Source organism: Nothoprocta perdicaria, unplaced genomic scaffold, assembly GCF_003342845.1.
Source record: "Nothoprocta perdicaria isolate Ctin4 unplaced genomic scaffold, notPer1 scaffold_82, whole genome shotgun sequence".
Lineage (NCBI taxonomy): Eukaryota > Metazoa > Chordata > Aves > Tinamiformes > Tinamidae > Nothoprocta > Nothoprocta perdicaria.
Genome location: NW_020456110.1, coordinates 1,360,960 through 1,387,603, shown reverse-complemented (window position 1 = coordinate 1,387,603; position 26,644 = coordinate 1,360,960). Strand labels below are relative to the sequence as shown.

The window sequence follows — 26,644 nt, the reverse complement described above, 5'->3', positions numbered from 1 at the left end:
ATGTAAGTAATAAACCAGGCAACACATTTGTTGCCATCAAGCCTAGCAACAATTTGACTTTTCCATTTTTGGCAGGTAACCTTTCTTCTGTGTTATTTATTTTTGTTCCGGTTTGCATGCAACTGCCAAAAGCACAATTTAGGCTTGAACCAAATTCGATTTAAGCCTTATGTTCTCAGACACTCAGACACTAAACTAGTACGTCAAAAAGATGCTCTTATAAGATGTGATACTGATAAATGAAGCAGTTTTTTATTCTTTCTACTAAGTGCTAACAATTTACATGTCTTTTTCTAAATCTTCGTGGAGATGGGGAAACAATTTTCTCTAACATTCAGATTTGTGTTCTGTCTAGTTAGTTTTCCAGGGAAGTCTCTTAAATTTTAAACAAATAGTCTTAACTGAATAAAACTAGCAAGGTGAAACTTCATTAAAAGCAAGTATCTCTTCATTCTGTAAGTATAAATTTCATTAAACCAGAAAAACAAACCTGAATCCAGGGTGATGGACTTTGGAGGTTTAATAGGATAGAACACAAAGGGAAATATGGCTCCAGGAATCTGGTTTTGTATCTAATAAGGGTAAGGACAGGACAAGGTTTAGCATGTTAGCTTTTCAAGTCATGAAATATTTTAAAAGCAGGACAAGCACAAGAACTACATATTACCTGTTAATCTCCATTAAGTTATATATTACCTGTTAATTAGAAAGCAGAAAAAGCCACTACTGTGGTTCAAAATAACTGTTTTCAAAAATGGAATTATTCAAATCAAATAATCTAGAAAAGCTTCTCACAATCTTTGTCATAAATGGTATAAAAAAAGTTTTGCAAAGGATATTAAAAAAAAAACTTGAACATATGAAATATAAAAAGTTTTACCAAATTCTTAGTTTCTTGTAATTAGAGATCATTGAGGAAAGAGCATGGAAAATGAACGGCAGATGGATATTCCTCAATATTTTTAGGTGTCTGGTTGTTTTGAATTTTATAAGAAATTTGGTAGTATTTCCATTAAAATATTGAGAATCAGGATGCAGAAGCCAGTGGCTATGGTTAACTCCAAAACAACAAGAAAAACCCAAAGTTTCTAAAAAATTAATCCTTCCAACCTTTTGTGGTTTTTTTCTATATGTAACTCCCTGTTCTTTGTCAACACTCACCTGTATCCTGTAAACCTGAACTCTGAAAGACTTCTGATGGGCAGACGAACTATATTCTACTTTTAAAGCTGGTAGATAATTTCTTCTGATAGGAATCTCATTCGGCTGTTGAATTTTCATGTTACTTCCATTAGGAGTTAAACACACCTATTGTATTGTTTAAAAAAAAAAAAAAATAAGCATGCTATGTGTTTCAAAATACTGCTTTTTCATGATGTGTTTTAAGTTCTACACTTCTCATTAATGAACCAATAATGAAAACTTAACAGTAAGTCTTTCATGACTTTTTAGTCAGATGTCAAAACTTTAATCAAATCAATCAAGTTTTGGCTTAAATTTCAATGGAGACAAAACTAAAAAATGCATCTGTATGTTGAAATTCTGAAGTAATGTTTTTGATATTTCTGAGTACGAATCACATAGCTGAGTCATTTCAAAATAAGCTATTCAAAAATTCAAGACTTTCTGTTAAAACAAACAAACCAAAGCCAACCACCTGGTTATATCAGATGAAGAAAATGTGAAATTTCTTTCTTATACTTTGCATATATTTAGTCTCATGACCTGCAAACTTTCAAACATTCATGGAGTCTTTCCAGACAGAGATAAAGAAGGAAACTCAAATGGACTGGATAAATGAGTCATCTCAACTTTCATTGGAAGTATTTTGGGAGACAAAAATAATTATGTTATCTTTTTCCTACATACAAATGTAAACAATAGTTAGAACTATTAAATATTACCAAAACATTTGATTCCAACTCAATAATCTTATTTTCCGAAGGAGTAAGCTCACAGTAATCTTTAAATTCTTGTTCTAATTTATCAGTTTGTTTAACACTCATAGGTCTCCATCTTGACTTCTTCTTGGGTTTTGTTTCCCAAACCACATCAGAACTTCAAAAATAAAAGAAAGGAACAGGAGAAARGGATTAGTTATTTCAAAATAAACGTTACTTGTTTTAGTATGACTTTTAGTATGTCGTAACAATGAAATGAGAAATCACATCATAAAACATTCCTACGGTAAACGACCTAAATGGCCCTATGCCTCCTCAGTTCTAAGTAGAAGGTCACTCTTTCCAATGCAATACATGCAAAATGAGTTAACAGCAAGTTTTTACAATTTCCCACTTCAATCAAAATAGTTATGTAAAGATACAGGTTCAACAGTACTGCTATCCAATACTCTACAAACTTAGTGCAGGCTTTCAAATGTGCATCCTTGCTAATATCTGGGATAGTTTAATATATTAGAATTTGAGAATCCAGCAAGGAACCGCTCCTCACTTTGCTAGCTACTTTCTGCACTCAGTCTCAGTCTGAATCACTAAATATTGTTTTTCACTGCTGGAATCTCCTTATTATAGATGACCACTTCCAGAAAGGACAGATTTAGTGAAATTAGTCACCAGTCCTTTAAATTTGGGGAAGTTGTGACCAATGACCAAAACCTCTTGAGACAAACCACACGGTAGACCTACTGATGACTGATCAGTAGACGTACTGATGTACTATCCCAAACCATACAGGAAAAACTATCCTTTCACTGGACTAGGGAAGTATAGCTTTCCTTAATAAACTGCAAGGGCGTATCATCAATCCCAATACAGAATTCTATACATTTATAAATGTAGAATTCGCTACATTTCCACTATGAAGGAAAAATATATAATGATTTAATTCTAAATATCTTTGATCAGATTTCTTTTCCCTCCTCCTCTTCCTCTCAAGAAAAAAAACAGTTAGTAAAAATAACAGATGTTAAACATTTTGGACTGTTGCAGAGCACACAAGTTACCTTGTAATTCCAATATAGGACACCTCCTGCTTTGTGTAGTTATTAACCAATGAAATTCCAACATCCTGTAGGGACAGAACAATTTCTTGTTCTGCTAGCTCTGCTTTTACACTTTCATATGTCAGTTTAAATACATTCTGGTCTTCAGTGAACAGAAGGATACGCTGCAAGCCTTCAAAGAATGATACTAGATACACCATCTTTCTATTATCCAAGCTGAGTATTTCCATTCTATCCTATAAAACAAGAGAAGGAAAATGTTTAGACATCTAATAAGTGTACCCCAGCAAACAAATGGAAAAGTATTTGCAATGTGAACACAAATAGAAGGCAATTTTTAAAGGCAGAGAAAAATAATAAAAGTTTTAATTTTGAAGTTTTACCACAGTCATATACATAAAATTTGGAACTGCAGATAATGCTTATGAGGTCACCAGTAGGACTGGTCATTTCACTTGTTCTGTATAGAATTTCATATATATACACTTATCTCACAGTTTTTGGATTTGGATGCAAATCCAAAATACAGATCCAAGTTACAGAACACCAAAATATTTTTTCTGATAATATTGTTTTCTGTCATTTTTATTAGCTGCATTAGCATAGAGAAGGTTCTGATGAGCACAAAAGCATGCATCTGCACACAATGAGATGATGGGAAAGTAAGAGGAGGAGACTGCTATCCATCTCTCAAGTGACATTTTGGAGAGTTCATCACATCATAAACAACTCCGTAACTTAATCTGGCTCTTTCTGTAAAGTATTACAGAATTTACAGGAACGACAGTGAAGTTTCTAGGACCTTTTATTTACCTTTGCTCCAGATTTAAAAAAAAAAAAATCAAAAAGTTAAAGTGACTAATGCCAAACAAGTCATCTATAGATTTTCCTTTTAAGGTAAAGACCAACTAAGGAACTTCTTTAAATAGCAATCATGATAGAATGACATTAGCTATCATGGTCTTATCATCACTAAGACAAGGGTGCACAGGTTAGCATATTCTGTACCCACTTGTTCTAAGGCAACTTAGGAATAGTAAGGCTTCTCAAAGAATAAACAAAASTGTTGTGGAAGATAAACGTTGAAAAGCAAAGTAACAGGCCTGATTCAAGTGAACTAGGGTTTTGTTTTCAACTCAACAACTACCATGGAATTGAGCAGATCCCAAATGAGACCTAGTTCTGAACGTAAAAGTTTTCCTGTCGGCCAGCAGTCACAAAACATTCAACTTCAGCTGTTCACCTAATCTTGTATAGCAAAAGGCCATAAAACAATTTTTTTATTTACATAATTACTCCCATATGCAACTAGCAAAAAGGAAGTAGAGGCAGTATAAACGTCACTAGGCAAATTAATACCCCCGGTTTTCAAAACATAGGTTTGTTACCTGTGGCAGACAAGTATTTACATCATTACTAAACTACTGGAAGGAAGTGGGAAAACCACCTCCACCAGATGTATGAGAAAAAAGAACATTGAAGAATATCAGCATTAAAATGAGCTGTACACAACAAACATACTTCCTTGGGGCTAACTTCCTCAGTTCTCTTTCCACATTTCCATTTCAATTTTCTAGATCCTGTTGGATCAGCCCAAGTATACAACACGGCCTTATTTGGCTGAAGGCAATCTTCCAGCTCACAGAGGGAACTAAAAAGTAATGCAAAATATTCATTGACATTGTATTTTCAGATCAAAGACTCTATAGGGTCTAAAATTTCAGTTGAAGGAACTGCTTACATAATAAGTTTTAATGAAAACTTAAAACAATACATTTGTAACACATGCACAAAACCACTTTACCACAGAAATAAAAAATATTATTATATAGTTTCAGAAACTTCCATAAATACAGCTTATCAGTAAAATTTTAAATGCTCGTTTTCTTCTCTGTTTGTAATTTATAGGAAAACTTAAACTGTGGAAGAAAAGCAGAGAGTGGAGCTTAGAAATGGAAAAGGAAATTCAGTTTTTGTTATCTAACAAATATTATTAGAGGGAGAATATGTGGTCACAGCCAATTGTTTAGGAAATATTTTTTTCTATGCTATTTGCTGACAGGGGAAAAAAAAACAGATTGTCTTCTATACCTCTCTGAAGGTGACCAATCCCATATATCGGTAATTACAAAAAACTGATCTATACATATTACATTTAAAYTTCACACTGAGGATGCTCAAAAACAGCTAAAAAGCTGAAAACTTCAAAACATTTCAAACAACAAAGCAAGATATTCAACATATTCTTTAAGAGATACAGAGATAGACGGCTACAAGCCTAATTGGATTAGTATTTCTTCAGCCTTCAGTCACCAAGTTAGATGCGACACTGCTCTTACTGTCTGCAAGAGCAAAGAGTTTGCACAGCATTTACAAAGACACAAGGTAAAGATGCTACAGATACACTGCTCAGCACCGAAGCACAATCCCAGAGTAAGGACAGCATGTGCATGGTGTAGCAAAGATATGAAGATATTACAGCACGACAGCAGAACACAGATAGTGCACTCAGGTGTAACACACGGCACTGATCTGGCTTTGCTGCTCTCAGCCTGAGCCACACTAACAGGGGCTTGRCTCCAGTCTCTGCAATGTGCCTCAGAAGGGACTTTGTGCAGAGTAATGAGAAGAACGGGAGTTTTAAAGATTTGTCCCTCTTTTTTTAAACCCTTGCCTCACACGCATCAGATATTTGAATAAAAACAAGATAGAACCCATTTTTAGTGGTTGCAGATAATTCAGTTTTTAATTTCTTAGTTTTAGTCTAGCTTAATAAAATTTAAATAACTATCCATCTGTCTTTCCGTTGATTCCATCATCTCTTTCATAACTACTGAATCCATCACCCCAGCTAAATCTGAACTGGATTTGCTAAGACAATGTATTTATTTAGAACTCCTCTCTTCTGCACAAAACAATATACACACATTTCCAAAACTGCATGTATATTACAAGACAAGGTAAAGGGCAAGGACATATAAAAGAGACTATTAGTACTGTTGCACATAAAACAACTTCTTCACTTAGAGAAATAGACCCTCTGTTGCAGGCACTGCTCTATAGTGCCTGGCACTGCTTTGTTAACAAAGCATCGTGTTCATTTTATAAAACAAGAGCCTTCTGGGAGCTGCAACAGATTTAGACAACTTCTGCTTTGGCAGTTGAAAAGGAAAAAGCATTTTGGACAGAGAACTCAAATTTACACTTTTCACAGATGGCTGGCAGACTAAAAAGCAATATTTGCTATACAGAGGTGAAAGTATTCTACCTAGTAACATTTTGATGGCTCCCTACATGATACTCTGATTTTTGCACATAGTTAAAGGAATATTGATGCATCTGTTTTATTAATTTAGTATGTAATTTAGGCATTTTGCAAATCCATATGCTCTATCCATAAGCTTGCAAAGAAAAATTAAAAGTACAGCCAACATGCCAATAGTGTAAGAGCAGTCAAGCCCAAACTTTGAATCACTTAGGTTATACTGTAATAATACTTAGTATCAGCAGACACATTTATAATACACACAGTACAGTTCATACGTTCATGCAGACATCCATACTAAAACTGCATACATACCTCTGTCCATACTCAATAAATTCTTCTCTAGTATGGTTAATTAACAGAAATGGAGCTGCACCATCATGGTAATCAGAAAAGGTAATCACTGTAGAATGCTCGGTCAGGTTAACATCCACTATAATTCCTCCAAACTATCAGATGTAAAAATTACAAAAAAAAATAATACTGGTATGAATTTCTAAAATTGTAACTTCTACRCAGTAATAGCACTTTTGAAAGTACYATTATATCCATAATACTTTATATTCATAAGCTCAAAATCTTCAAAAACCAACTTGTTTTAAAATATTCTAAAAATATTTTCCAATCATACTGTTATTTCAGGAAACAGACATTATAATTATTGGTTAAAATGATGAAGAATTTCCATACTCCCAAGCTCTAGGTTGACAAYAGAGAAATCTTCTCTTCTCTGGATCATTCACACACAGCAACATCATTTAAAACATATCACCATCAAAAAGTCAGCTATTTAAAAACTACCTGCTGGATGACACTATGAAACACGTAGAAGTAAATTTAGTGAAAGTTACTTTTTAAAGAAACTTAGCATCATCTTAAAAATAGTGCAAGTACACAAATGCCAGCGTAAATTACATTATACTGTGGGGAAGACACAGGAGGACAGATAGAATCAAAATAATATACATTCACATATACGTACATAACATTGTCCTCTTTATAACTGTGCAACGCTTGATTGCACAGACAGGGAGAAATGTTTGGAGGGCGAAGTGAAATACATATTTATGCTGCTTTGCTTAATTTCTGAAAGGAACCATTTACCTTGTTGTCCAGATGCAGTAAGAGACAGTTTTCTTGCTTATCAAAATTTATTTTCTTTGCAGGAAGATYAGAATTTTCAACTCTAACAAGCAGTTTGTTGGCATCACTTTCCGGCCAAAAAGGAATGCACTTAAAAAAGGAAAAAAAATAAGTCTAAATTAAGTGAAAAAAAGTACAAGCTAGATGTTAAGTTCATTTAGTTAAATTTTAACAAAAACTGAAGTAAGCTGGATCAGAAATTCCATAAGAGCACCTAAAAATTCACAGCTACTCAGCTGAATAAAATAAAGTCAGAAAAAAAATCAGTTCAAAGTGAGGAAATGGAGACGATACAGTGCTCTGAGTGAAAAATTTTAGGTCTATATAAAATCCACTATATAAAGTTGAGCAGAGCTGCCATACCAAAAGAGCCCAGCTTGTTAATCAGAAATTTCAACGCACAAAGCTTTTGTTTTTTATATTTTTCTTCCTCCATGGATCTCTTGCCATAAGGGCATTCATTACAAATAATCTTATCTTCAGTGACAAAAAAAAAAAGTATATATAAGCATCAATACAATGGTAAATAAGTGGAGTAATCAGGATACCTGCATACTAATCTCTGCTTTTTTTTCTTTTAACCTGAAAACTTGGGTAACTAAATCACAAAAGACATTCTGCTATTCACATTTCACATCCACAACTGAATGACAGCCATTATGAGTTAAAGATGATACAATTCCACAGAAAATCTCTCTTCCAGCAGTTCACACATGAAATGGACAGGGCRTAGGGAGGTGGTGGAGGAGGGAAAGAGGCAGAAGTTTTAACTGAAGTCCTACCACAGGAATGAACTAAGACTAGCAATAATTCTCACTGTGTTGACAAGCATGCACTGGATTCTTCTAAAGGCTGGGGTGGTTTTTATGTAATGAAAAGWCCAGCAAGAGACAAATACTGTTTGGATAAACCATCTTGCATTTCAAACTGCTCATCTCCAACACTCAAAACTTCAGGAGCATCTCTCCAACACATATTAAGAAATTAGATTTTTATATTCCGTTATGTCTGATTGAATTAAATCTTCAATGGTGAAAGACTAGTTCACCAACTTACCATGCCACTAAGTTCCCTTTCCCATTGTTTCTCACACCACAGGAAGCAGGAAGACAAGGGAAAAAAATATAGTTAAACTGCAAGATTGAAGGTGTTATCTAAATTAAAATGTATCCTACAAAGGAAACTAAATTGTTTTGTAAAATAGTATAAAATACAGCAAGTCAGTCTCAATATGGAAACTAAAAGAGCTCAGAGGAAATGAAGAGAACCAAACAACAATAAGGTTTGAATTTAAAAGCAAAGAAAATAAAAAAGATTGGCTTAACAACAAGTAACAGAAACAATTACAGAAAACAGGAAAAAAAATGTCTTTAGTTACAGAGTATGTCACCACATGTTGTTTCCAAAACCTTTGAATAAGCTTGCAAAGTGCTTCATTAGATTTTGTATGTATGCTGTCATTTACAATGATTGCAGAAAAATGGATGTTCTAAAAACAAAAATCAGTATATGTGACAGATTACTTCATGCSAGAAAGAGTATATGTCCAAGACGAGTGGGACTCTGCAAAGGGATTCCATTCTTTCTTGATAAGACAGACTGAGTGTCACTAAGAAAGAAAAGTCATAAAGAGAGGAAGGAGAGACTCTGCTTAACCTTAATATGACAGAAAATGAATTAGGAGGAAAAAAAAAAGGGCAAAAAATCAGCTGAAATTAATGATTAATTGTGATGAACTCAACAATTAAGGAGTATAATTAAGAAGGCACTGAAATCTGAGGCACTAATTCAAAAGTCTGGTTTAGCTAGGCAGTATCAATCTATATCTCAAGAATGGCAACGGCTAGCTCCTGGAAATCTGTCCTATATACCCAGCACTGAACCAAGACAGTCTGGATTCTACTCGATGACAGATGAGATTACTGGACTGAACAATCCACAGAGCTGAGCAATCCACAGAGTTTTGGGGGAGTTAACTGTCGCAACACAGAATTGCCAAGGAAAGGTGGGAGAAAAAAGGCACATTGTGGAAAGGTAGCAATTTGGGGAGTGAGGGTCTGGAAGAATTTAAAGAGGGAATACAGATGTCCCTGTTAACCTCTACTGTTACTACAGAAGTAAACTGTTATTTCATCTTCCAGTGACAGGAGGAGTGATCCTAAAGTCTAAAGTTGTCCTATGATACTTAATAAATGAATGGATGGAATAAATGAAATAAATTGATACAATTATGAAATATTTGAGAAACATTGATGACAGTCCCCCACTGATTTGAGGGATAATTTAGAAAATTCTGTAAGCATATTGATGAAATAATCAATACAGGGAAACTGCTATACATTCTAAAAATATATGTGGAATTTCAGAACTATTGCCTTTGAATAGTTTTGACAAAGAATACTATCTCCCTGCAAAATGATTTATTCTAGCAACTCTTCTACTAGACATGATACATCGAGTATAAACCMAGAAATGCTAAGGAATACTAGAAATAAGAGCTTAGATGTGAAATGTCCTGTGACAGTACAAATGAATTACAGTAATTTAAGAACTGGATAAGAAACTTTATGGAATCAACAAAACAATGTAGATTCAAACAGTCAGGAGAACGTAAGAACATTAACAAATGACAGAAGTATGCAAGCTTATGGCATAAAATCTATTCTAAAATAAAATCAAAGAAARATTTTGTATGTGATAACTATTATGGGAGCCTACATCAACTTAAACACTTAAACCTGAATATCATTTTGTACAGCTCCACAAAAAGTCTCTCTATAACAATGACATGAATTTTATAAATCAAAATCACAGAACTTTTATATTTGTTATTTCATACCAGGTTTGAGGCAAAAAGATAACAAAAGGCAAATACGATCACATATGAAAACATATTCCATTCGTCTTGTATACTCTTATTAATATAAAGAATTTAGTATTATTCATAATAAAAACAGATATTGTACCATTAACAATGATAACTAACATCAGCCAGGAATTTTAAAATAATCGGAGGCAGATAATGCTTCATATCAACCTTCATGAAGTTTACAAGAAACTAAATTTGATCCAGCCAGACTATTAACAGTCATCCCCAATTCTTTTTCCATGGAATCAAGAAGTCCATTATCTACCTATTACCAAGGAAAAGATACTGAAACACATAGCCCATATCATCACTACATCATAACATTTGGTTTGAAGGAGTCCCATTTAATCATTATGAATCTGGTCATAAGTTCTCTTCCATAACCAGTTCAGAAAAAATGTTACTTAAGCATGAATATAGGGTACCAAAAAAATCCCTAAAAAACAAATAAAGAAAACCCCAAAGTTATGTTTACATATAGAGAAGGATTAAGGTTGGAAGGGACCTCTAGAGCTCATCTAGTCCAACCCTCTGCTCCAGCAGGGACACCCAGAGCACAGGGCGGCATCCAGGCGGGTTTGGAAGATCTCCGTAGAAGGAGACTCCACAGGCAAGTTTGGAAGACCGCCAGAGAAGGAGACTCCACAGCCTCYCTGGGCAGCCTGTGCCAGGGCTCTGTCACCCTCCCAGGAAAGAAGTTCTTCCTCATGTTCACATGGACCCTTCCGAGTTTCAATCTGTGCTTCCTGTCATATTGCTGGCCTCCACTGACAAGAGTCTTGCCCCATACTCTTGACACACTCCTTTAAGATATTTTTTAAGATATGCAGGTAGTTCTGGATTATTTTAGTCTGCAAGATTTTTTTCTTGCACTAAGTATACCTMTAGTTCTAAGTAAAGAGACTTACAGAGTAAAGCACAGGGCCTTCAGCAACCTTACTATTTATTAGAACTACTATTTATTATTTATTATCTGAAAATATTTTGAATCTGTGCTCTACAKGACAAGTATGGGACAGAATGAGTTTACTCTACAAACTCTTACTGAAAAGAAGTGCGGTCCAGTTACAGCTTTTACAGAGCTCCAACACGAACCCAACAGGCATGGTTTTGATCTTTTTTCTCCCTTAAGAGAAAAAAATAAAAACATCTTCCTTTTCAAGCTTACCTGTTGCAAAACAATAGGTATCCACTTTTCCTTGCCTTCTTCAGACACCTCCAAATTGTATTTGCTTCTATTTGAGATCATAAAAAATGGAGTGAAAGTTACAATTCTAGTAATATTAAAGCTGCTGATGTTTATAGTGACTCCAACCTGTGAATTGAAAGACACTATTAGAAGTATGCTCTTTCTATCCATAATTCCTAAACTTTGAAAGACAAATATAACTCACTTGATACTCCTTTTTATGACTCTTGCATTTCACAGAACCATGACTTCCAACAGTGTCCAGTGAAAACTGATCAGACAGTTCGCTGTCAGTTACCATAAGTTGTACCTACAAGAAGCATCCCGAGTTTGTTTCTGATTTACASACACAACATTTAATACCAGACATAGAATGCATGTACACATAAACCTATATAAAAACATACTGAAAGCTGATATTTCCACTAGAAAGTCAAGATGTAACTACCAGCACTTAGTATCTTTMACTAAGGCTATCTGGGGCAGTCATTTTAAGTCCAGCGAAACCAACCACACTAGGATCCAGGCCACATTTCATCACATCTCTAAGTATGTAAGTCATAGTAACAGACCTTTGTCATTTCTCCCATATCAACATTCTCATTGATATTCTAAATTGTTCCAAAATATTATATTTACACAATATAATACTCTAGAAATGAGTAACATTTAGCATTAAAAGCACTGCAGAGCAATCTCAAAACAGAAATTATAACTTAAACCATCTTGGGATCAGACTAAAAATCACCACTGCAAGTATTCACTTTTCAAAAACACAGATATCTATTCATATTGAGAATAAGGGCACTTATTAAATAACTTTCCCCACTCTATTTTTCTCAAAAATGAACATTCTTACTAACAAAACAGTTGTAGGTTTCACACATCAAATATATCTGACAACGTATTGTGTCACATACTTGTGACACACATGCTAATTATCATGCCCTTATTATAGATCACTTTCAAAGTGTAAAAAACACTTTTATTCATCAAGATGGGAGAGTATGATACACAGCTATTTATTAACTATAATACCTTGTTGTTTTGGAGGAAGTTTTTGGGCTGGAAAGAAAAAAGCAGCGGCTTTTTGTAATCTGGAGGATGCTTGCGGTGAATTCCATCAGCTTTGTACTGCAACATTCGACCAGTTTTATTTACCATCCAATATGGACTGTGAATCGCAATGATCATCTGCCCAGTTGTGTAAGTCACATGAACAGCAATATCCAATTCAGTCTTATCCAATTCAGTGATGCAGTAAAATGTTGTGAAGCTGATCTCTGGTAGATTACTTTTTACATAGTACTCACTTTTCCAATTTTGATCAAGATAGTTAATCAACTGCAAGTCTAGCTTTGTTTGATCCAAGACTGCATTGTGAATCTGGGCTGAGCATCCATCTTCTAAAGTGTCATATTTGTTCCCATTCCCCTTAAAAAAAAATGCATATTTATGTCATATTCACAATCAAAATTTCTATCTTATCTTTTTTTTTTACAAATATATTGTCTCTGTACCTTTGAAAATTAGGATATAGCTTACACAGCAACTTTCTGAAATGGCTACTGTACTATTTAATCATGTTGCATTCTTAAAATTCCATTTTAATGTTACATTTTAGATAAAAATATACAATGTCATCAGGGTTTGACCAAAACTCTGTTGCTAAATCCAATAAATGAACATGTCCTTAGAAAAACCACACATGTCCTTATAAGATTTGCAATTCTGCTTCTCTGCTCTACTACTCTTACAAAAGCACTTTCTTTCAATATCCATTTATAAAATATATTTAAAAGAAATGTTGCCAGCAGGACCAGCGAAGGGATCGTCCCCCTGTACTCCACCCTGGTGAAGCTGCACCTCAAACACTGTGTTCAGTTTTGGGACCTCCTCCTCACCCCAAAATAAGGACATGGAGGTACTGCAGCGTGTCCAAAGCAGGACAGTGAAGCTGGTGATGGGACTGGAGCTCAGACCTTACAAGGAGCAGCTGAGGGAGCTGGGGTTATTTAGTGGTGAAGAGAAGGCTTAGGGGAGACCTTATCATTCCCTACAACTACATGAAAGGAGGTTGCAGTGAGATGGAATCGGTCTCTTCTCCAGAATAACTATGGACAGACCAAGAGGGAACGGCCTCAAGTTGCACCAGGGGAGGCTCAGATCAGACATTAGTTAGAATTTCTACATGGAAAGAGTGGTGAAGCCTTGGCACAGACTGCCCAAGGAAGTGGTGGAATCGTCCTCCCTGGCAGTGTTCAAGAAACATGTAGATGGGGCACTTAGGGACATGGCTCAGCAGGCAGAGTGGTGATGGGTTTACAGTTGGACTCAATTTAAGGTCTTTTCCAACCATGGATTGATTGCATCATAATGATTCTGTGATTCTAGTTCATCAGCTTACGTAAACTGTGACTGTCTGCTCTTTCCCCACCTTGATGTGATCTCTCCTCCTCAACCTGACCTCCTTGAAAAAAGCACATAAGTAGGGACTAGCAGGTCATGTGCTAATTAAGACCTTGTACAGCATTCAAATTATGAGTAAAATTTCATCAGCCCCCCATCACTACAAAGGGTCACCCCCAGAGCTTTGAGCTCTCCATCATGGCAGCAGGCTACAATGCAGAAACTCCTCTGGAGCAGGGACACCTCTCAAGGTTACTCCTTAGTCTTAAAGATTTCTTAGGTGTAACAGATACACCTAAGAAATGATTAACAGTGTGGTAAATTTTGCAAACCTTCAGAAACTTTGCTAGGTACTAGCTCCAACTGACTGCACTTATGAACCCTTGTGGACCAATTCTGGGAATGGGACTGGATCGAGCCCCACATTCCTCTGAGAAAGAGTTTGGAAAGCAAGGGAGTTCATTCCAAACCTCAGTCAGATGATCTCCCTGACACCTTCCTCTGATACAACCTCTCCATGCTGGGTGAACTTTGCAATAAAGTCTCATTATCACTGTCTGTTTTTGACTGAACTTTGTCGAGTCACTCTTTGACCACAAAAAATAACATATGCTATTTCTCTCCTACAAGTGGAGTCCATCACTCCTCACTCATCTTGAACAATAATATAGAAGAAATACTATAGAAATTTAAATATTAAAGAATTACCTCAACAGAGTAAGTTATTTGATATGGAAGAAAATTGCGGAGAAGAACAGTAGGCCATAAATGCACAACATAAGGAAAATCCCATTGGTCATCCACAGACAATGAAGTTGTCAAGGTGTCCTTTACTGGGACAATATTGATGACAAGTGAGTAGCTAGTTGACTTCACCGACTGGCATTTCCTCTGCATTAAGCTATCAACATTTTTCATAATTTCATCAAATGTAATTCCTTCACACATATCATATTCTCCATCCACCCCACATTCATTGGCAACGGGTTGCAAACTCAGTATGGAYCTGTAAATTAAAATTTAAAACAGTTAATAAAAGACTGAGTTTTCTCAGTTATGATAGTGTTTTCAGAATGCAAATATTCTATTGTCTGGATTTTTGAACATTTCTGACAGTAGTTAACTGTATGCCTTAATCTTGCTTAAAGAAAGAAGAAGGAGGAAGGCTAGATCACAACATTCCTGTGATTGTACCAGCTGATTTTTTTTACCCCATTCTCTACGTAACTTTGGAGGGAAAGGCGTGTGGGAAGCTCTTACAAACACAGTGCTAAATTCCTTTACAAGAACTGCTGTTTTTCTGTTAAAAAAAAAAATCTGAAAAAAGCAACTGGATGAACAATTCACTCTTAGGCAAAGATCTGTGAAAACTACCCTTTTCCCAGTTACTAAGTTACTGGTTTATACACAGTTTTTTTAAGGCAATTATTTTAATCCAGTCAACTGCTCCTTCACTTGAGATTTTTGCTAGTAGACAGTTTCTGACTTCCTAATGGATTTCACCAAAATACCTTTTCAGTGAACCAGAAAGTAACTCTATCTTATTAAATAAAAAAGACAGAAAAGACAGAAAAAGACAGCCTTTTTTTTTTCCTTTCAGACTGAAATAAATCACTTGACATTATTTCATAATGGATAACCACGAGTGTGTCCCAGTATCATAAAGCACCTTTCAAAAGGGCCTAAAACCACTGATTTAAAAAACAAACAATATTTTAACCATTTTTAATATAATTATATGAATATAATAATCAAAGCAATGTGCAAATGTATTCCATAATGAAGGAGCCACAAAATACCTGTAAGAGGACAGAGGTATGTTGAATTCATTTTCTGGCAAGGCAGTTCCTAAACAACTTCCTTCCTCAAAAACATTTAATGGAATTGAGAAGTGATTCCTTATCTATGAAAGACAAAAAAAAACCAATAAGATACAATAGGAAAAAAAAAGTAAAAATAAGATGCTTTAAACATCAACATAAGAAGTCTCTCACTATTTAATATTTTATTTCTAATTCTAGTGCAGGTATTTAAAGATGACAGCATCTGGTAACATTTATAAAATTTTACTTTGCAGTAAAGGCTATACTATGAAATCAATAAATTAGCTGTAATGCTCTCTTCCAGTAGTTACGTAAAGCACCATAAAAGGGAAGACAAGTAAACCTGAATGATCTGGTAATTTTCAAAAAAATATTTCATTTCAAAATGTAAAAGACACTGCTTGCTTGCAGGTCAAATTCCATATGGCAGAAAACACAAGAGAAATACAACACCTACTTAAGGTTTAACCGTCACACCCATTATAGTATAACATGCATACATTTTTTTCATTATTTGCAAACATTAATGCTGTATTTTTGCTATAATTTAATCAGATTATTAGATCCTAGAATGAGTCACAATTGGCTATTCTCTTTTCTTAATTTTTAATATTCTTCATTGCAAATCTTTCTGGATGGAAAATCTAATTTTGCTGAAAAAGTCTAATTTTAGACAGACATTTACAGATTATTCTAACATAAAGACATGAATTGCCTACATTGATTACAGATTTTCTGGTTTTATTAGTATTCCATTACTAATATACATTAATATTCAACTTTCAAGTCTCTAAACAGATTGCTGTTGATAAGGAAATCATTTTTTTATATACTGGAAACTCATTCAGTTATATCACATGACACACAAGAGTGATCACACTTAACAGTGAAACAGTGAAAGGTGGTCTAAAATATCAAAATTATATGCAAACAAAATGCAAACATGAGAAGGGGAAAAAAAAAACCACTGAAATGACTGAAATGAAAATAACTTCATTTCCCATTGGAATAGAGGCATCCCTTGCACTGAGACATCTAGTCTAGGGATTTTAGGAATTAAAACAAAGCCTAGATACTGACCAAACTCTAGTTACATATTCTAATCAATCAACCTAACATAAATCAGGATATTAAAATTAACATTTAGTTTATAGAAGAAAATCTCAAGTAAGGTTATATGAACTGTTTGAATCATTCAACTTGTATAAAATGTTTTATGTAAGGCTAGAGAATTTTATGCAAGAATACAGGATCATTTACTATAATTTAAAAAAAAAAGGAAAAAAAACCTGTATTGGAGAACGTATAGTTATCATCTTGCTTCCTTCAACCGTATCAATTTGACAGACAATGGATCTTTCAACACCCGACTCCTCATGCCTTACAGTGTAAAGACATCGGCCTACTTTTGTCAATGGAATCTTTTCCACAGTAGAATGACCATGTGGACCTAGTGGTTGTAAGATGAAAAAGGAAAGACTCAAAAAGAGCATAGGTATGTATTTAAGTAACAGAAATGTACATTCAAGAGTATTTTTCTGTATTATCCAATTTGTATTGGTACAATCACATCAATTGTGAAATAGACAAAAAAGTAAAATCACCAGTTTTAATCTGACAGTCTGGTGGGACTGCTAAATAACTGCCAGTGATTCTCTCTGTCCCACAGAAAAAGTAAGTACATCCATCAGTTTTAACTTTTTCATATATTTTTGCCATTGCAAATAAAATTAATGCCTATAACAGTATTTACAACATGTGATAGCTTGTTAATAAGGTGCAGCACATAAAATCAAAACCACTAAAAAAAAAAATCAATACAAATATTAATATATCATAAGGTCAAGACTGGTCAAGTCCAGTATGGAAAACTTATGTGAAATAACATATAAAGGTGTATTGTAGAACTCACTATTAAAACAGTCCAGCTGTACCTTTGATTGCAGTTGTACTTTAAATTATTTAAAACAATCTTTCCTTTAAAACTTTCCCCTCACTAATACACTTCTCTCTGAACAAATATACGAAGGCCTTACTTTGTTATGAAGAGTTATTAGTTTTGGGCAGCTTAATTCTGCATTACTTTAAGAATACAAATAAAAACTATCTAACTGCAGTAAAAAAWATATTACATTCAAAAGACTTATGATTCTTGCAACTTACAGATTTGAATGTAAAACCTCTTGCTACTCAGAGTTGTCATTGCTGTGAACTGGTCACTTTCATTTTTTGTTCTGACGTATTCCATATTTAAATTTTCTCCATCTTCCAGGTGAAATATTTTTGCTCCAAATTCAACATTAATGACACTAAAGGAATCACTAGGTGAGACAGTGATAGGAAGTCCCAAAGAATTTATAATAACGAAAGGTGCTCGGTCTTTTTTGAAGATGTCTGAAGTTTGGCTAGCTGCTTCAGCAAATGCCTAGAAAACAAAATATAGATACGAAACAGAAATATGCTTAGTAAAATTTCATGAATATGATGTATGCAAATATTTGCTTAACACGATTCCGAATCTGTAAAATTAATCTTTCTTACCGTGCCTAAGTTACTCAACATTACTAGCCCACATTTGGATAGTGTAATATTCAGCTGGTCTTTTGAGGAAACATGTATTACTGTTTTGTATTCTGGGACTTTGTAGTTCTCTTCTTCTGCATCAGATTCAACTAATGCTTTTTTAGCCTTCTTTTTCATCTGAAAGGAAATTTTTTAAAGAATTTTTATCAGGTGATAAAAATTTCTTTCACTCAAAGAAGATATAAACTCTAACATAGTTTGACAACATTTCTTTCATGAGAAGCAAAGAAGTTGGTTCAGAGTAGAGCTGCAAGTCCTTTTGAAATCCTACCATGTGCTTTTCACATATGTGTTTTCTTTTTTTCCAAACTTTTTTTTGATGAAGAGGAACAGAATAAAGAATGTTGTAGGAAAAAAACAGGTAAGTCAACCAGTGGAACTCGAACAGTAGCTAAACATCATTATTCAAAAGTAAATACACCTATATATTTTACTATTCATCTCTAGTAACACTGTGTAAAAACCACAATACTAATGGATTTTCCATTCTTTAAATAGTCACCAAAATTTAGGCTTTATACATTCCCAAACCAAACACTCAGTACTGAACAAACTGTCCTTACATATTTTCATTTATTTAAATGAAAAAACATATGTAACATGTTTTGCAGGCTTTCAACATTTCAAAGCATGATATATTTACAGTTGTTGTATTTCAAATATGAGAAAGAAGGTCTGTAGGGTTTCACTCATTTCCTGCTTTTCTCTTTCATTAGGTCCTTAACTTGCTACAGTAATGATCTCAGAAGGGAAAAGATTATTTGGTGGCGACAGTTCTAGGAAAAGGAATTTTTTCACTCTGAAAAACGTTTAAGAGGAAAAAAAGGAAAAAAAATATGGATGTAAAGAATCAACAAAGGATGAGAGTGTGAGAGGAAGTATCTCCTCTCCTTAAAGCGAATATTTTTCTACTTTGAGTCTAGATTATGTTCAAATGAAAACTAAGATGGAGTRAAAAGAAAAAGATTTTTTTTCCAATAGGATTCTGGTACAAAATAACATTCTAGAATGCGATTAATGGTCTYTCCTTCCGACGTCAATAAATACATGCCCTTACCATATGAACTGCCTTCAGAGAAACTGATATGAAGCCATCATGGTTATCTAGGGCAACAGGAATCAAAACTTCTTGCCAGTTAATAGACAGTATTATTTTAAAGATTTGAGAGAATGGATGTTCCCTGGTGGCAACTGTAAAAGCTGTATTTGTTCAATAAAACAGCAAAAAAGTCTCAGTAACCATAAGGGAGGAACCAAAAATTAGTCTCAGCAATAAAAGGGTTTTTAAAAGAAATTATAAGAGAGGAAATATCTTCTATTTATGAATAAATGGGTTTAGTTTTGGAAATTTTACCTTGAATTCAAGAATCCATGGCTTGAATAAATCAGTCTTCTCAATTTCTAGCGGTTCAAGCAAAGGCTCCCACACCCCGAACATCTCATTAAAATAATGCACCTATGGAATACAAAAATCAATTAGTATCTATACAACATGTAGGAAGTTGGATAGAACCGAAATCATGGAAAGCTGTAAAGATTACAAAAAAAACCTTGATTTACAAATGCTTTAATAAGTGATACCCTAAGAGATACTATCAGACTGCACTTTTACTCTATTTCGATTAGATAATGCAAATGTGTAAGGCATAAACGAGGTATGCAAGTCAGTAACAGAGACCCCTTTCCAAATGGGTGACAAGAGGTCTGTAACTTCAAAAATACAACTTTTGTTTGGAATACAGGCACATTTATAACACTACAAAATAAAGGCAAACAAATAATAAAGCAAATAATGTTTATGAATTTTGAAGATTTAAATGCAGTACTGGTAACAGATAAATATTATTGAAACGACGGCTTAATACATTCTATTGCGAACAACTTAAATATGCCAAAAAGTTTTTACAGGTTGCTATTCCATAATTTAATATTGTTACAACAGACATTTGGGAGCCTGTATAAAATATAAATGCAAGACTGCACACCACAAGTTAGTGATATTCATAAAGATATATTACATATACATGTTATCTTAACACCTAATATCCCACTATTCCAGCACGTATCTGTACGAGTTTACTGAGTCAAATCCAGGGATCAAATTTTATTGCTTATTAACAAACACTACTTATTTGAGTAATCCTCGGAAAGCTTAGTTCTCTATTTTAGAGAGGGGTTCCCTATATTAGAGGGGTTACCCACCTCTAGCTCAAGTCGAGAATGTAGGTTGATAAGGGTACTCCAGTTTTTTACTTCTCCAAGAAATGATGACTTTGCTAAAAGCATTGGTACAGTTCGATGACCAACTCCAGCTTCAAGTGTTATAATAACAGATTCAATATTCATTTTCAATGTCTCTCCTGTGGGAACTAGTTCAGTGGTTGGATTTGTATCTTCCTTTTCATTTGATTCTTCAAGAAACCACATTTTTAGATTTTTTATATCTTTCTTATTCCACAGGTCTGGAGGAATTTGACTGATTTCTTCCTCTTTTGTTTCTGTAGTTGGAGAAAGGGCTGATGTAATGGTAATCACTGTATTTATGATTATTGGTGAAACCTACAAACAAAAAGGTACAGAATTAGAAATGCTAGGCAGTACAAGGAAAAGAGGCAGTTACTTTCAGACTCRAAATAATGAAAATATCTATTGTGACAAATATCCTCCAAGCACTTTATCCCACACATGACCCTCTCTTTCCTTCCTTTTGTGGACTGATTCTCCAAGCCACATTTTAACATGTTCAGGTTCTCAGTTCCTTCTGATCACCTAAATGAGAGCTTTCGCATCTAATCATCCAACTTCCTATAAGTAATCACTTTCAAGCTCATCTCTACATTTCAAGATATCATACAAATTCAGATTCCCAGAAGTGCAGTAATGCAATTTTTTTTTTAATACTAAACAGCTAGGTGACCTGATAAAGATGGGAAAACAATTCCTCCTTCTCAGTTATTCTCTTATTTATTTTTTTATTAAGAAAATATCCCACAAGAAACTTGAAAGCTTGCTGAGAATGAAGGGTAAAAAAAATAAAAYAAAATCATGATCTACCTACTTTTATTGTTAGAGATTTAATCATTAGATCAGCAAATTGTGGATTAGTTCCCAACCGCTTCATTTCAAAGAAGAAGTCACAAGGCTGTAATACCTATATTAAAGAATAAAAGAAATAAAAAATATAAACATTAAAAAACGTTTAAATGAGAAGAATCTTTTAAAAATTATATAATTTTAAATATTACAAATACAAAACAGAAAATACTGATTCTTCAAAGTAGAAATCTGGTACTTCAAAGAGTAATCTGAACACAAATATTAACAGCAATTTATTCATACAAAAACAGAACTGAAAAGAGCATCAGAAGGAACATCTCAGCCTTTTTCAAACATTAATGTATCAGAAATCAGCTGTAAAATATGTAACATTATAGTAACTCCATTTTTTAGGAATGAAGTCTGTGTATGTTTTCATTTGACTTTTGAAGAGAAGCAGACTTTTCAGTTAATGGAAATAAAGCAACATCAATGTCTGAAGTATCTTCCAGTCATTCAGAATAAATACATCATTATCTGAATCATAATCACTCCATTCTAGCATTATTTTTAAAATCAGTCCTTGCACACTCCCATTTCTTGAAGCCTACTGAAACCCTAACCATACGATGACAAAACCATACAATAAAGGTATGTGATGAAGAAAAGTCACATGTAATTAGTCTTCAATACTGCAGTGATAGCAGTATTTGTTTTCCAGTCCCCACCTGAGAAGCTAAGCTGGCCAATTATATCCTGCAGAACTTGCCACGTTAACCAGCTAAGAAATGGAAGTTAAGAGACTCAGCAATGTGCCATGACCAACAGTTCAATGGCGTCACTTTCTGTTTCAGACACAATCACTAGAGTTTTAACAGATCACTGTAAACAAGAGATGTGTCTATACTCCAAATGCTTCTTCAAAAGTATTTAATACAGAGAGAAAGTGGAAGTCATAATCCTTTGCTCACGTACTTTTTTTTTCTCATCCTCGCTGAGGTGCAAGCAAAATGAAGAGTCAAAAGAACAAGCTCTTCAAAAGTCACCTGCAGTCTGTGTMCACAAACACCATTTGGATATATAGACAAGTTAAATTAATTCTTTAAAGCAACAATATCATTTTAAAGTTAACTGTGGAAAAATTCTTGTTCAGGCACTGCCCCTGCAAAGGCAGGAAAATGTGTAAGAAACTAGAAGAGTCAAAGCATACCCATCCACTCAGTGTCTGACCTGCTGTCAATTTATAAACAGATAAAGTGAATTTAAAACAAAGTTATGAACTGAACATGATTAGTAGTTTAATTCCAAATACAAAATTTTCTCCCTTGCCTGTGATCCTTTACCATTCACTTAAATATTCAACACAAAATTTTGGACCAAAATTGTTTCAAATTTACTAAATTACATCTCAAATATTATATTCTCGTAACCTTCTACTTATTTTGCTCATCTGCTTCTCCTTTAACCTTGTTAAAAAAAAAAACACTCAAAGCTAAAGGATACCAAACAAACTGAATAAAAACAACAATAAAGTAATATTCATATATTTAATAAAAAATTGAATGAAGAAAACTTTGAAATAACTTGCATACTAGTAGCACATGTTCTATATTGCCTTGTAAATACAAACCGTCTTTCTGAAACTCACCGTAATAATATTTCCTTTCCTTTCTTCAGGAAGAAAAGGGCATGCTTTCATTTGTATCTCTTTAACAGCAGCTGTCATGCTGTACATTTCAGGGCTATTTTTAATGAAGACCTCACACTGAGCTGTGACCACCAATGCAGGAGCATAACTTTTGGTTAAATCTGCCACGAACACGATCTCTGGATTTTTAACAATAATATTCATTTCCATTGTAGACACAGGCTGCAAGGGTGCTTCAAAAATATAAATTAAATTAGATCGATTATTCAAAAATTAGGTGGTCATTACTATCTTTTATTAGTTTTAGAATTTATTCTAAGGAATTAGTGATGAGTTCTAGTTCAGCTAGAATGTCAAAACGGTGAATTATGAGAAGATTGAGTGGAATGTCAAGAAGATGTAGAATAGACATAGGTACATTAAGTTACAAAATCCCAAGCTACATAGAGGTGATGAATTCCAATTTCAAAAGACCACATGCAGATTATTTCACTGCAGGTAACTTCCAAGCAGCMGCCCTTCTATACAAATATTTCATGACTAACTTGTCAAAGCCTTTATCAGAGCAGTAAATTTAAGTTAGAAGTAACAAAATTGTCATGCAGCAAATATAATGGGTATTCTACTAAAAAAAAAACCAGACTTGCATTCTAATACATTTATTTCTTCCAAACCCAAAATTGACATCACTAAGAAGTCAGGAAAAGAGGGCAGGATGCCTGTTTGGGTGAGAGAAGAACACTTGGMAAAACTCAAACTGTAGGACAAAAAGAAGGTGGAAAAAGGGTAAGGCCCCTTGGGAGCAATGTAGGAATGTTATCAGAGTATGTAGGGATGTAACAAGGAAGGCTGATGGACATTTGGGATTAAATCTGGCAAAAGATGTCAAGGACAACAAGGACAGCTTCTTCAAACAAATCAGTAGCAAAAGGAAGACTAGAGAAAATGTGGGAGGAGGAGCAAAACAGGGAGCAGTCGCTGAAGAACCAGAGGACTCTGCTGCCATCAGAGGGATGTGGACAGACTGAAGAGGAGTATCGAGACGTTCAACTATGGAAAGTGGAGGATGCTGCACCTTGGGAGGAATAACTCTATGCACCACTACAGGAAGGGGGTTACCTGCTAGGAAACATCTCTACAGAGAAGGACATAGGAGTCCAAGTGGCTAAGTAGTTRACCATGAGCCAGAAAGGTGCCTTGTCTTCATGGCCAAAGAGGTCGGTGGTCTCTTGGGCTGCATCAGGAGGAGTATTGCCAGCAGGTCAAGGAAGCTGATCCTTCCCCTCTCCCAGCCCTGGTGAGGCCACATCTGGAGTACTGGGTCTAGTTCTGGGCTTCCCAGCAACAGAAGAACATGGAACTACTGGAGAGTCYAGCATAGAGCTACAAAGATAGTCAGGAGATTGGAACATTCCTCTTCTGAGAAAAGAATGAGAGAGCTGGRCCTCTTTAGACTGGCAAGAAAAGATTGAGAGTGTACAAATATATTAACAGAGAATGACAAGATGGCGCCAGACGCTTCAGTGCTGCTCAGCAATATGACAAGAGGCAATATGCACAAACACAAATACAGGAAGGTCCATCTGACTAACAGGAAAAACTTTTTGACTGTGAAAGCGACAGAGCACCTGAACAGGTTGCCCAAAGAAGCTGTGGAGTCTCCTTCTCTGGACATCTTCAAAACCCACCTGGGGTATGCAATATGCTCTGCTTGAGCAAGGTGGGGCTGGACTAGATGATCTCCAGAGGTCCCTTCCATCCTAAACAATTCTGTGAAATTAATCTTTCCTTAGGAATRTAATTTGCATATTTGCTGTGGATATCAAACTCTATTTCACCTAGTATGAAGAGCAGTTTATACTCCTCATGGTATGTTAGATTCCTTTATTTTCTGTACACTAAACATAGTGATGCAAAGACGAGGCATTGAGCTCAAAATTTTAGGCTCAGTAGTCTTTTCTAGGAATCAAGAGAGTGTATCCATAAATTCTGTACTGATATAAGGAAGCCCATAGATCTCCAAGACAGACATGTTTCTACACTCTTCACTGAAGATGAAAAAACATTTAAGCTCTGATCACCTTCAGACATACCAAAAGGTCCCAAGAACCTTCTTGGTGAAACTAAAAAGAACAGCTTTATTGATTTTATTGCCTATGTAGCTGGCTATGTTTAGTGAACACCTACATCAGACAATTGGGAAATGTCTTTTGTTTTTCTCTGAAAAAAGAAAAGACTTTATTTTTTTCTCTGAAAGAGTAATTTTTGGAGCAGCAAAATATGCATGCCTTGCACAATAATGTAGAGCATGCTAGTGCCTGATGTATCATTTGTGCTGCCAATGTACTTTTACATAAGACTTCCTGAATTGCTGAGAGTTTGATCTAGGAAATCATCAGCAGACATAGCACTTTTTTTAGGGTATGGCATGGGTGACATAGGGGGCATTTGCACTGCAGGCCTTACGGAAACTACTTGAGACATGGAAGAAAGAATACCCCATTTTCTGCTCTGATGCTCTATAATGGCCAAGTGTAGAATTTGCAAAAGAACCTTGAGTCTAGGCCAACATGGACACTGACATTAGCAGTCTGTTCACTGAGGAAGGGAGAAGAGGGCAAACAGACACATGAAACGGTAACATTTCCAAGAAGTGATAATTGGCACGCTGAATTCATGGTTAAGCATAATACACAAGAACATTCAAGTATGAAAACGATGGAGGTATTGACCAGAATTACAGATCTTGTTAAGATTGCCAAGATAGCCAAAACAAACCTAGACGGTGTCAAAAGTATCTTTTTCCATTTTGTTTTTCTTTTTAGGAACAAATTAAAAGTATTTTTATCAAAATAAGCACCTAAAGACTGAGATACACAAACCAATTTCTGTGGTCAAAAGAAGAAAGTGTCAATGGTTAAGAAAGACTGCATTATGCAAATTAACAAGTACCAGAAATAACACAGAAAGAATATTATCTATTTTTAAGAGTATCATAACACTGAAATTAAATGCCTAGCTAAATATAGATTGAAAAAGACTCCCAGTAAATACCTTGTTCCTTCAAAGGTAAAGATTGTTTGAAACTTCTCTGTGCAGCAGCACTTTCTGCATTAGCCTTTAGAAATATATCTGCAACAGTCAGTAGAAATTCCATGCTTGCACATAGGTATATCTCCTGAATAATTGTGTCAAGAACAGTACCATCTCTCCCCTGCTTATAGCTTATATCCACCATAAATTTCTTTTCAAATCCATGTTTCATTTCCACCATCCTGAAAAACAATTAAGGCAGTATAGATACTAAAGATACTAAAGCAGCTATGGACAACTACTGAAAGACACTCTCAAGATTCTTACTCTGGCTACACTGTGATATTAATAAAAGCTTAAACATGAATAATGCTTAAAATAAAACATGAACAATACAAACATCAATGTAAACTATTTTCATCAACACCAACAGAACAGCAATATATATGTGACATCTCAGGAAGCCTTTCCTCATCTCCTTAATCACAAATCTTGGACATGATAGCTGAATTATATTTCTATTTAATTTCTATTAGTGATCAAAAGCATTCAATTGGACAAAAAAAACTCTGATCTCATACTTTTTAATATCTAATAATTTAATAATATAAAATATGATTATTTTATTATTTATAAAAATGATATAGATTTACTATACATAATGTTAATTACATAATTCAATAT

At 34.6% G+C, this 26,644-nt stretch overlaps 1 protein-coding gene across 1 annotated transcript in view; it reads right to left on the bottom strand.

Annotated features, from left to right (window-relative positions):
• The window catches only part of VPS13A (vacuolar protein sorting 13 homolog A), an 85,855-nt gene that overhangs the window by 21,517 nt on the left and 37,694 nt on the right, over positions 1-26,644 (bottom strand). The window contains exons 37-56 of the mRNA XM_026052005.1: positions 25,982-26,202; positions 22,928-23,160; positions 21,302-21,394; positions 20,446-20,802; positions 19,598-19,699; positions 18,202-18,360; positions 17,824-18,085; positions 16,950-17,110; positions 15,637-15,740; positions 14,546-14,843; positions 12,467-12,862; positions 11,634-11,738; positions 11,408-11,554; positions 7,332-7,460; positions 6,543-6,676; positions 4,484-4,613; positions 2,963-3,198; positions 1,905-2,058; positions 1,162-1,308; positions 491-572 (exon numbers count right to left, since the gene is read on the bottom strand). Coding sequence (XP_025907790.1) covers positions 491-572; positions 1,162-1,308; positions 1,905-2,058; positions 2,963-3,198; positions 4,484-4,613; positions 6,543-6,676; positions 7,332-7,460; positions 11,408-11,554; positions 11,634-11,738; positions 12,467-12,862; positions 14,546-14,843; positions 15,637-15,740; positions 16,950-17,110; positions 17,824-18,085; positions 18,202-18,360; positions 19,598-19,699; positions 20,446-20,802; positions 21,302-21,394; positions 22,928-23,160; positions 25,982-26,202 — 3,650 coding nt within the window. The remainder of the gene's footprint in view (positions 1-490; positions 573-1,161; positions 1,309-1,904; positions 2,059-2,962; positions 3,199-4,483; positions 4,614-6,542; positions 6,677-7,331; positions 7,461-11,407; positions 11,555-11,633; positions 11,739-12,466; positions 12,863-14,545; positions 14,844-15,636; positions 15,741-16,949; positions 17,111-17,823; positions 18,086-18,201; positions 18,361-19,597; positions 19,700-20,445; positions 20,803-21,301; positions 21,395-22,927; positions 23,161-25,981; positions 26,203-26,644) is intronic.